The 11,965-nt window shown below is 57.6% G+C and overlaps 1 protein-coding gene across 1 annotated transcript in view; it reads left to right on the top strand.

Moving 5' to 3' along the window:
- The first annotated feature begins 760 nt into the window (after positions 1 to 760).
- Positions 761 to 11,965, top strand: part of SRRM4 (serine/arginine repetitive matrix 4) — a 48,394-nt gene continuing 37,189 nt past the window's right edge. Inside the window, exon 1 of the mRNA XM_071571693.1 lies at positions 761 to 1,117. Within this exon, the coding sequence (XP_071427794.1) occupies positions 987 to 1,117 (131 nt within the window). The 5' untranslated portion in view covers positions 761 to 986. The remainder of the gene's footprint in view (positions 1,118 to 11,965) is intronic.

Here is an 11,965-nt window from a genome sequence, read left to right as displayed (position 1 = left end):
ATTGTGTTCTGTGCTGGCTGGGACCTGCTGTGGGGTTCCCCACGCTGCTGCTACACAGCCCTATGGCTGGGGCCCAGGAGCAGCATATTCCACCCCAGTTAAATGAAGGGATGGGAAGAGGGAGCTAAAAAAGGGGTTGTTTTCCAAAGTCCCTTTCCCATATGGATCCCAGTATGGACCAGAGAGGTCTCCACAGCCTCTGGATGTTTTCTCCCTCAGCTGGTGGCACCAGGCTCTCCCTCTTTATCTCCCTGTGTTTGGTTGGGACTGGGCAAACACAAAGGGGCACCAGTCTCTCCCTCGTTTTTGCCCTGTGTCTGGTGGGGACTGGGCAAACACGAAGGCAATCTCTGTGGGGGGACACGGACTTGCTCTGCCCTGCAGGGTTTGTGCCCCGCCAAGGGCAAAGTGCAGGGGTGACCCCCATCCAGCAGCGAGCTGGCAGTGGCTGCTGGGCTGGGGAAAGTAACGGTGGGATGGCGCAAGGACAGTCCTGGGGGCTGTGAGGGAGCGGGAGCCCCCCCCGAGCCACTGGTGGGTGGGCAGAGAGGCGGCCCGTGCCGGGGGGAGCGAACCCTCCCCGCGTGGGGCCGCGGGTGCCCCCCGGGGCCGCCCCCCCTCCGGGCCGGGCCGGGCTCGGCTCCGCCGCTCCGGGCGCAGCTGCGGCGGGGGCGGTGCCGGGGAGGGGACGGCGGCGGGGACGGCCCCTCTGCCCGCCCCGCCGGCACAAAACGGGAGGCGGGGGCGGCCGGGGCCGCACTTCCCGCAGCGGGCCGGGTTGCGGGCCGAGCTGAGCCAAGCCAAGCCAAGCCAAGCCGAGTGAGGCTGAGCTGAGTGAGGCCGAGCCGAGCCGGGTCGAGCCGGGCCGAGCCGAGCCGAGCCGAGCCGAGCCGAGCCGAGCGGGGCCGGGCCGGGCCGGGCGGCGCGGGGGATGTAGCCTCAGCACCGCGGACAGCGGCGGGGCCGGCCCGCGGGGCCCCGGGGCCATGGCCGGCGTGCAGCAGGGCGAGAAGCAGCTCTTCGAGAAGTTCTGGCGAGGCACCTTCAAAGCCGTGGCCACGCCGCGACCCGAGAGCATCATCGTGGCCAGTATCACCGCCCGCAAGCCGCTGTCCAGGTAAGGGTGCCGGGGCATGGAATGGGGGGCTCTGGGTCATCCCGTGTCCTCCTCGGTGCCCAGTCCCCCTCCCCAGCATCAGGAGGGTCTCCCTTCCCCGCCTAGTTAGTGGCTGGACGATCCGGGGACCCTCCGCATGCCTGGGGCAGGGGGATGCTGGCTGGCAGAGCCCTCTCCCCAGGCAGGTGCTGTGCTCTGGAGCAGAGCAGGTTTGGGAAACTTTGGTGGTGCTTGGAGTTTGGGAGCTGGCTGATCCCACCGAGGGGAGCAGGGTGAGGGTCTGGAAAGTTCTAGGTGGGCTGTGGAGGGAGGGCAGTGTTGGGGGGCATCAGCCAGAAAGTGTGGCCAGCTCCATCCCTGCTGTGCAGAGCCCTGGGGTATGTGTCCTGCTGGTCCGTCTTGTCTCTGCATCACTCCCCCACCAGGGGATCCTTGGGGAGGTGAAGCCCGGGGAGGGAAACAGCCCCCTCCAGCTGGACCCTGCCTTGTCACAGAGGGCAGGCTGATGCACCCCAGGGATGTGCAGCCCAAGGAGTCTGGTCACTGCCTTGGAGTGGAGCAGCTCTGGGGCTGCTCTCCCCCAGGTCCCACAGCCAAACAGCCTTGGCTTTGCACGTCTGGTGCCTGCCCTGTCCTCCTGCTCCAGGGAAGCCGCTGCCCCCCATGTTTGCCAGAGGCTGAGCAAACCCATGAAACAAGGCACAGGGTCTGCAGGTACCCCCTGAGCTGCTCCTCTGGGCTGTCACACGGGCAAAGGATCCATGTGGCTTCCTCCCAACCATGCATACTCTAATTTAGACCAGCTTTATTTTGCTGACTGTCTCAACATTCTTTAAAAATATTCTCTTTGCACTGTTTTTATAAGGAAAGGAAGATTTTGCTGGTTTTCCTCTCTCTTTGCTCTGTTTTTCCACTGCTGGCCACTGCCCACCTGGTGTGGGGAACAACCACATGGAAGTGATGGGTTTGTAGAGGAGAGGGGCTTGGTCTGCAGTGGGCTGGGTATCACGGGCTCAGCCTGTGCTAAGGAGTAAAGCTCATAGGGAGTGAGCTGTTTTGGATGCTTCCCCTGCTAGTGGAAGCCATGAACCACAGCAGCAATGGGGAGGGGATGGGGGTCACTTCTGGCCCTGCAGCCCAGCTGCTGAGCATGAATTTTTTCAATCTCTCTGAGTTCCGTTAATCTGGGTGGGAGAATGGGAAAGGCGCAGCTTAAGCTTCCAGAGGAGAAGAGCAAATCTTGTTTACACGGGCAGCACTTACAGCACTTCAGCCTTTGTGAGGGAGAGGAACCCCTGTGTCTTTCTCCATCCCTTGCATCCGGTATAGTCAGCGTCCAAAGGGACCATTGGCAGGCTGGGTGCTGGCTCACACACACACACTCCTGCCTGAAGGTGCCTGAGTGAGCCAAGCTGCTTAAATATCTTGGAGTTGGAGGTGTAATACAGCAGAAAATTAGAGTATTGGGGGAATACAGCCAGCCTGGGTGCCAGGAATGATGTCCGTATCTAAACAGCAGTTTAGATTGCATGGACATCCCGGTGAGGATGAGCACCACAGCTCGGGGTGTTTGCAGCTCCATTAAAAAGTTCTCAAACGTGTGTACCTCTCTGTTCTGCTGGCAGTACTGGCTCTGCAGGAAGGGAACTGTCCATGCAGTGCTCTCGGCACGCGGCAAAACGGACCCGCCAGCTCAGCTTTGCTGTGGTTTGTACCTCGGCACCATCAGACCCTGCACGACGGGGTCCCCAAGCCGAGGTGTACTTCACACAGCCGGCCACGGTGCTGCCAAGTGCCCGTGTCTGTGGAGCCCAGCTCCTTTTGTCTCCTCGCAGCGTGTGCCGCTGCCCGGGGCTATTCCCTGCGGTGTGGCCATCTGTGCCGCTGCCCTCGCCACAGGTGTCCAGCGGGGTCAGCCCGGCGGGCTCTCCCGGCGGCTGCGGGGCACGTGCTGCGCTCCCTCCTGTTCCCAGTGGCACAGGGGCTCTGCTGCTCGGAGGGTGATGCCAAGGGCTGCGGAGACAGGGAGACTGCGGTCCCCAGCTCCTCTCATCAGGGCTGTGGGCTCAGCTCCCATCCCACAGGGCTCTGCCAGGAGCCCGAGGCTGCTGTCTGGGCAGGTTCACACTTTGGAGATGCCAGATCTCACATCCCCGGGGGCTTTGCAGCAGGTCCCAATTGGGGTACGCAGTGATGTCCCCAAGCTGGCACCAGGCTTTTACTCCAGCAATATCGAGAGCCAGGCTCCTGCTCCCCACGGTGAGAGCAGCCCCCATGGCTTGCAGCAGTTCCTTTCATAGTGGTCTCCGTGCCCAGCTCCACTCTGGGTTTGTTTTTCCTGGAGGTTTCGCTGCACCACTGCTCGGATCGGCCTTTCTTCCCTGACGATACTCCCGGCTAATTTAAGAACAAATGACTGTGGTGCCAGCAAGCAGAGCGCACCAGAGAGGAGATGGGGAGACCAGTTAGCCAAATGAAAAATTAAGATGACCATCTGGATTCCTGTTTTCTCCCACACTTGACAGCTGGTCCCTTGAAAACACCCTGCCCTGGATCCAGCCCCGCGCTTCCCGCAGCAGCAAAGACACTGGCATGTGTCTAGGCCAGGGCTGCCCGTCTCCTCATCAGTTTTGCTGTCTGAGCCTGTGCCCTCATGGAGTGCCAAGGGGCTCAGCTGCTGCACAGAGGTCCTGCCAGGAACCCCCAAAGTGGGCCTAGCTTAAGACCTTCCCTGCTGGGTGCCCTGGGCATGACTAAGGGCTCAGTCCTGCATCCTTGTGGGGCAGTGATGTTGTTCCCAGGAGAGAAGGTGAATTTTTTCCTCCTTTTCCAGCTGGGTCTGCCCTTGCCACATCCCTCAGCACCACCTGCTTGCTGGTTCTGGAAATAAAGCCTCTTCTATCTAAATTCCCATCAAGCTCTCTAGGAGGTTTGGGGGGTTAAAGCTCTGTTAAACCCATGGTTCATCCTGAACAAAAGAGTACATTAATACCTTCCCTCCTGGTCCTGCTGGGGCTGGGGGTGGGGGGACTATGAAGTCCAGCCCCCAACACAGCCTTGTGCCCAGAGCAGGGCTCTGCCAAAGTAAATGGATTATTGACCAGTTTGCAGAGTGAAAGGAAAAAACGAGGTGATGGGGAAAGGGGCTTTTCCAATTAACCTTTTCCCACACAGGGTCTGTCAAGGTTTCACTGTGCAGGAGGGGGTGAGGGACGGGGTGGTGCGGGCAGGCTGGGCAGGGCTGGTGCTGATCCCACAATTTGCCTTTGCAGCAGGATTGCTCCAGCATATGCAAAATCCCAGTGTGGGATTTGAGGGGTTTGTGTGCCCAGTGTTCTGGGGAGGGATGGGGACAGGGACAGGGACCACCTACCCTGCCTGAGGCACTCTGATAAACCAGCGTGCTGTCAATCTCTCTCACTGGTCCCTAAGGATGGGGCTTTGGCACTTGTGAACTGAAAATGCTTTCTAAATCTCCTTTGAGAAGGTGACACAAGCCTCTGCCCAGTCTGTGGGGATGGGTATCACTACCACACTCTCGCCCCAGCACCATCACCAGGATCCCCTTTCCTCTCTCTTGGCTGGGCTTTTGTCTGTGTCTGTTCCCTGGCCCTGACCTCGGCCACAGCGCCGTGGCTGGGAGCTCTGTCCTGCTGGGCAGCCTGACTTCTGCCAGCGCTGCTGCACATTCATCAGCACCTGTGCTGGGGATCTGGGGACAGCAAGGTGGGAGATGCTCCAGGATATCCTTGGGACCCAGAGGTAGTGGCAGTTCAGGGGTTTGTGGGATGTTTTTTGGGGTGTTTGCATTCCCTGCTCCCGCTCCACCAGCCACTTCAGTGAGGCATGAGCTGCTCTGACCCCAAAACTCAGTCAAAACCCACTTTGAGGGCACTGCTGGACCTGGGGGCTGTGACTGCCAGTGTTGGATCCTGGGTCAGCCGGTGATGCTGGGTGAGCACTGGCAGTGCTGGGGGAAAGGAGCTCCTGCATCCCTCCCTGCCAGATGGTCTAAGTGGGTCACATCAGGGCAGTGCAGGGGATTTGTACTTTAACCCTCAATCCCCCGGGATGTGCTGTGCACGGAGGGGGAGGGAGGGATGTGTTGCTGAAGTGGGATTAAGCCCAGTTTCGCCACCTGCTTTGGCATTGCGGGTGATCTTGGAGACGGGTGTTGGTGCTGCTGCTGCTGCAAACCTGCTGGGACAAGGGTGACGTGTCCTCCCTGGCTGCACTGGGACGGGGCAGGAGCAGCCATGGCACTGCAGTGCCAAGGATCGCAGTACCCCAGCGAGGGCAGAATGCATCTGCAATTCTCCTGTGGCCTTTGCACTGACTTTTGGCCATCACAACCTCTGGCTTCCCAGCCACTTCCCGGTGGCCTCGACCCCCAGCTCGTCCCTAGCGGGTTGGCAGCCCTTGGCTATGGATGTGGGGTGCGCCGCTGGGGAGGAAGCCCCGCTGGCAGCCCCGCTGTGCGGATGGTCCCCCACCCCGCTAATCCTCCCCCTTGTCGGACGGGCATCTGTTCCGCGGGAAGAGGCGGCGGCGGTGCCGGCCGCGCCAGCCGCCTGGCTGCCATCTGCTCCCTCCGCTCCCAACGAGCCCGAGTGTTAATGAGCCCGTGGCCCCGGCCCAAGAGCGGGGAGAGGGGCTTGAAAAGAAAAGCGCAGGGGGAGAAGAAAAGCCCCTTCCTTGGAGGGGCTGTCAATAGCGAGGCTTTTGTCTGCCCCTGCCCTCCGGCTCCAGCTGGACGGCGATGGGAGCGGGGAGAGCTAATTAGGCAGCTCGGGAGCTGCTGGGAGGCTGGGGCAGCTGAGTGAGGGGAAGAGCAGAGGATGTCTGCAGAACTCCCTTCTTGCTGCTCACAAAGCCTTCATCCTCCTCCTCCTCCTCTTCCTCCTCCTTCCCCTAGGCCCTGTCCATCTGCCTCTCCACTGGGCTGGTGCTGGGAAACGTGTCCCTGCTGGCCTTCTTGGTGGAGTGGGGGACATCTCTGTCCCCACCACTGCATCGGGGACAAGGGGATGGATGCTCCTGCCGGGGCTGGTGCGATGCAGTGAGTGCCAGGCAGCACTGCCAGGCTCAGCACCAATGGGTACCTTAGCCAGGTGTGCTGTGCCCCAGAGTGGGAGGGTGCACAAGCATCTAAGGATTTAGGGAAAAGACCATTGGAAGTCCCTGTAGGAACCCCAAGTTTATCGATGGGGCTTTCTTAGAGCTACTGGGGTGCCCACAGAAGTGCTGCCTTTCCCCACTGTGCCCCTGCTGTGACCATGTGGGGCTTTGTCACCTTCAACTGAAAGCTCCCCAAAGTGGATGTGAGGCTGAGAGTTGTCCCCAGACCAGCACTGCAGGAACTGGTAACCAGAAGGGTGGTGGGAAACACTGTGGTTTTGGGGACAGGTAATTTCTGACCTATAGGAGTCCATTTGAGAGCTTAGCTGAGCTCTGCCCTGGGGCTTCAGTTCCCACACTTGCCACCAAGAGCAGAGGTGCAGCCTGGCCCTGCTGCTGAGAATGAAGGAACACAGCACCTGGTGGGGAAACACGGGGTGAGGCTCTCCCTGAGTCTGGGACTTGCTGCTGCCCCATCTCGGGGGAGGGGGAGCCTGGGGGCCTGCAGTGCTCAAGCTGTGACAGGGGAAGCACCGTATCTGATCTCTTCAGATGAGGGATGAAATCAGGTGGAAGGAAGCAAAAGGGAGGAAAACTCCACTGGCTGGCTGGAGGATCATTTTGTAGAAATATTTGATTTCACCCTTGAACAAAGTTGCTGCAGACACTGCCCTGGCTGCTGGGCAGCCCCTCGCCTGCAGATGCCAGGGCTGTTGGGTTTGTGAGTGCAACACTGGTGGGGTCTGGCACCCCAGGGGGCTGTGCTGGCCATGGGGTCCTCTCCCTGGCTCAGCACGATCCCAGCACTTGAGTGAGGCTCTTTCATGGAGGTAGCAAAGTGTGAAAGCCAGGGCAGAATGTGGCAGTTTAGGGTCTCTCAGGGCTGGCTTCTTGACTTGCCTGGCTCAGGGAGAGCTGGCAGATGCCCTGATAGCAGCACCAGCTCCAGCCAGCCCCCATCCTGCTGGTCTGCTGTCCCTGGAGAGGCAGCAGAGCAGGACACTTGAACCCTGCAGACGTGTTCACACCCTTCCCGCGATGTCCAGCTAATAAATATTTAGGGTTGTGAGGCCCTAAATAATAAATAGCAATGATGACCTTGATGACAGGGATTGCTGAGAAGCTTCTGCCCCATGCTGGGTCCTGTGGCTGCTCATCTCCCTGCTGTCATTGTCCTACCCCACCATCCGGAGCAGGCTGTCCCACTGTGGCTTGTCCCCAGAAAGGGCCTCTGCAGACCCCACTCTGTGTGCTGTGGGGAGATCCCCACTTTCTCCTTGGATCCCTGGATCTGGGAGATTTTTCCTTCCAGTGGGTCATGGCTGGAGCTGAGCCCTTCTCTGCTCAGACTCGCTCCTGCCCCTTCCCACATCTCCATGTCTGGCAGCTGCACCTTTCTATGTGCTCATTTTTCTATAAGATGAACTTATCAAATGCAAACTCCACGTCACTGAAATGAAATAATTTCATGCATGACCACCCTTTCCTTTTCTCTGGTTTTTTTTTGTCTTCTTTTCTCCCTGCGGGCACCGAAACCTCTTCATCCCTGCAAAGCCTGACCCAGGCCAGCAAATCCCACACATGTTTTGGCTGCAGGGGATGCCAGGGCTTTGCCACAGCCTCTGGTTGGGAGTGAGCTCCTGGGGGCTCTTTGCTGTTGGGAGAGTGTGGGCCTGCTGTGACCCACAGTTCTTCCCTGCCCCATGGGAGACCCACACAGCACTCCCATCCCCTTGGATCCTCCTCTGGCCTCAATCCCTGGCAGTGCCATCAGCTGGAAAACAGGGCTGGGTTTGATGCCTGGATCAGAGCCCTTTGGCATTCCCAGCAAAGGGCAGGGAGAAAAGCCAAATCTCTGGAGCCACTTTGCTTCCACAACCTTGCTTGATGATTTTATAGGTGTGGGCAAAGGCACAGAGGTCGTGGTGCCTGAAATCTGGCAGGAGCAGTGGATCCCAACGGCACAGCATCCCTGACAGGACCCGATGTGATGCGGATCTGCCACGTGCCGGGGGATGAGCGGGCTGGGCCACCCCCTCCGCCGGCATGGCCAGGCGCAGTGCCCATGTCTTGCTGCCACCATGACCTGGCAAAGGCCACAGAACCCTCTGTGGGACACCGGGTGCTGCAAAACTGGTTTCTCCATCAGCCACTCGAGCCGAAAGCGCTGACAAACAGTGGGAGTTTAAAAATAGCAGGTTTTTTCGCACGCGGCGGGAACACTTTCCCTGCCAGCACAGCGGGGACTGCAGGAAGGGCTCACGAAAAATAATACAAGGGAGGAAAAAACTCTATTAGAAACTGTATTGATGTTTCAGGCGGGCTGAAATAAGTCCCTGATCTGGAGGCAGCTCCACCAGTGACCTGTTTAACACTTCATGTTTAATTTATGTCTCGGGGACATGGAAGAAGAAGAAGCAGCTGCTGCCCAGCCCCAGCCACCTCCTCTTTCACCCCTTAGTGGTGCCTGTGTGGGCAGAGGGGACACTGTGGGAAGGGTCCTGCTGCCTATGGGGCTGCTTTGCTCTCTCCTTCCTGGGGCAGGGGAGGTTGTGATGTGCTGGTATGGGCTGCAAGGGCCTTTGTGCTGCTGGGTCCCAGGACTGGGGTCAGGTGCCCATCTCACATGGGGGTGGCTGAAAATGCTCTGAAACCCACAGGCAATGATAAGAAAATGGGTTTTCTCTGCCTCTATCACCAAATTCCAGCAGTGCATCATCCTGCTGGAACTTGATGACACTTTGGCAATGGGCTGGTTGTATTGAATTTGTCTCTGAGCCTGTGTGTGTTGGAGGGTGACTAGAACAGAGTGGGGTAGGAGGCTGGGATTTTAGCTATATTACTGTCAGGATGAAGAATTAGCCACTGCCCAGCAAGAGAAATATTTTTGCATTAAGAGAGATTTCACAGTTAAAGAGCTCCTGCTGCATTAATCTGTGGGTCAGCTGGAGCCGCCGTACAACCCCCTGCCCACCAAAGCTGTGCAAGTGTAACACCAATCTATAATAGCATGTAAATATATCATAGCTTATTCTCCACTCCTCTGCCAGCTAAAGCCAGTGGAGCATTCCTGCTCTACCAGAGTGGGCATGGGCATGGCTGTGGCACAGTGGGTGCAAGAGGCACTTAGGGATTTGGGTGGATCTACCCCTGAGGTGGGTGTTTTAACTCGGAGAACCGATTGCCTATCAAACATTTGCCCTTTTCAAATCCCCCTGCTCCAGTCAGAGCCCAGCCAGGTTTGTTACGATGGGGAGAAGCAAGACAAGTGGGCTCAACACTACTTCTTTTAAGGGATGAGGTTTTGAATCACCAGAAAACTCTAAGATTGGGAACTTACACAAAATAAAACCCCAAAGCAACCAAGGAGACCAGTGCCTGCCCTTCCCTGTGTGTTTAACAGGTCCTGTGGTTATCTGTCAGCACCCACCCCATCCCTGCCTTTGTCTGCCCATCAGCCATGCATGGCTGGGTTAAAGGGTTGTGGTGTGGGGCCTCCAGAGCGAGAGGCAGGTTGGTAACTCATGCCAGGAGATGGAGGTGCCAGGGGCTGGGTGGGCACCACCAGCAGAGGAGGAACAAAGGGAGCTGCTGCTGAATCCCTGAGAGGGGCCAAGTTTGCAGCCTGCCCTGCAGGGAGTGGTGAAACCCATGGGCTGTCAGCGTGGCTGTGCCCTGTGTCTCCTAATGGAGGATGAGCTTGATGTCTTGGTGAGCTCCCCTGGCTCTGTGTCCCTGGACTGTGGCTGCCTTGGGGATCAATGTGGGGCTGAGCTCTGCAGGACACAGGACATGTTGGCTGCATCTCTGCCAGGATCCTGGGACACCCCCGGATGCAGGGACTAAGTTGCCTGTTCTGTCTGATGACTGGAGGAGTCATTGGCACAGTTTTGGACTGGTCCTTGTGCTCTCCCAAACATTTCCCACATGTGATGCAGAAGCCAGTGAAAGTGAAGGATGTCCTTTGTATCTTTTGGAGGGATTTGGCATGTTTTGGAGAGTCCAGGCTGGCAGTCACAACTGTTTCATGCTTCAGGCATGTCCCTGCCCTGGGATGTGCTTGGGACCATGTGGCTGTGCCTGGTGGGCAGGTCCCTGTCCCCATCCCTGCCCTCACCAGGAGTGTGGAGAATCTCAGCACCTGCAGGGACAGAGCACAAGGCACAACACTGGCAGCATGTGCCAGTGGCAGGTTTGGCTCCCACTATTTGCTGCCTCATGGCAGAAGTTACTAACCCATTGCCCTCAGGAGCTCCCCACAAGTGTTTTTTCCACCCACAGCCCCAAATTCTTCATCCCCATCTCTCCAAGAAGGCTTGGATGCTCAAGGGCTCTCAGTGTGGGAGCTGTGCTGTGGGGATGAGTGGGTTCATTTTGTGGTGGAGGTCTGAGCGCCAAGAGCTGCCTGCTGGCTCTCAGGGCTTTGAATGCCACCTATGGCACATCCATCCCTGATTAATGGAAACTGAAAAGCAGGATCCTGAGGATCTGTGGCTCCCCTGCCTCCCTCCCTGTCTCCAAGCTGTCACAGCCACCAGGTTTGTCGTGCACAGAGCAGAGGACTGTGGGTCTCCCCTTGCTGTCCCATGGAGGAGGAGCACGCAGTGCAGCCCAGGGACACAGCCTGTGCCCTGCCTGCAGAGCTGGTGCTGGCACACAGCCACTGCCCCGCACCCCCCGCTCGCCCTCCCCACCACTTCGGTATTGATTTGACCTGAGCTCCCTTTAATGGGCTGTGATTTCTTTCAATTAGGCTTTGAGTGAGGTCTCAATAGAGCTGGACCCGGCACAGTGCCTGGACCAGCATAGTCCAGAGGGAGGTGCTTGTGGATGCTTCCCCCTCCCTGACAAGAGCATCCCGCCATGTCCTATTTTCCCCATGTCCCAAGAGGATAATCCCACTGCTTAAACGTTGCTCCTTGTTCCCTCTGCATCTCCAGACTCTTTCCATCTGCTGGACTAGTGGTGCCTTTGCAACCCCAGCCCAAAGGACAGATTTCAGCATCATTATCTGGTTCACCTTCCTAATTTAGACTGAGTGCTGGACCCTCATGGTCCCAGCTGCTCTGGATAGGAGCAGCCCCACTGCCAACCAAGACTGAACTGACCCCAAGCACTCCTCATCCTCCCATCCCCAGCAAAGCTTTCTCCTTTCTCCTTGGTGGCTGTCATCTCCTCAGGGATGTACTTAGCCAAGTCAGGGCTTGGTGTGACATTGTTTCCGGAAAACTAATGGGCAGAGGGCTTGTTTCCAGAGATTGTGTGAAGCAGAAATCCCTGCCCTTCATCTCCAGCTGCAATTACTGAAGCCAAGTCGATGCAGTTGATGGCAATAGGATGGTAACACTGTCTGAATTTGTATTTAATGCTGATTCCAAGGGTCTATAATCTTCATCAGCACCACATGACTTTTTATAGAACAGAAAAATGTGAGAGCGGTTAATGAGCTGTAATTCTGGAGAGCTTCTGCCTTGATTGGGACTAATTATTTTCTTTATAAAAATAATTAACCATCCACACAACCTATAGAGTGAAAGGCATGTGGCATTAATTAAACCATGCGGTATTTTCAATGCACCTTTATCTCCTGTTTCCCAGCACATCCCAAACAGACGGTCACACACTGCAGAAAGCCAGGCTGGGCACAAGCTGGCATCGTGCAAGGGCTTGTGCTGGGTATACAGGGCAGGTCCTGAGTGAGGGGGCTGCATCCAGATCCCACCCCTGCAG

This window comes from Pithys albifrons, chromosome 17 (genome assembly GCF_047495875.1).
Source record: "Pithys albifrons albifrons isolate INPA30051 chromosome 17, PitAlb_v1, whole genome shotgun sequence".
NCBI lineage: Eukaryota > Metazoa > Chordata > Aves > Passeriformes > Thamnophilidae > Pithys > Pithys albifrons.
The sequence above is the reverse complement of the archived record's forward strand: the minus strand, read 5'-3'. Positions and strand labels throughout refer to the sequence as shown.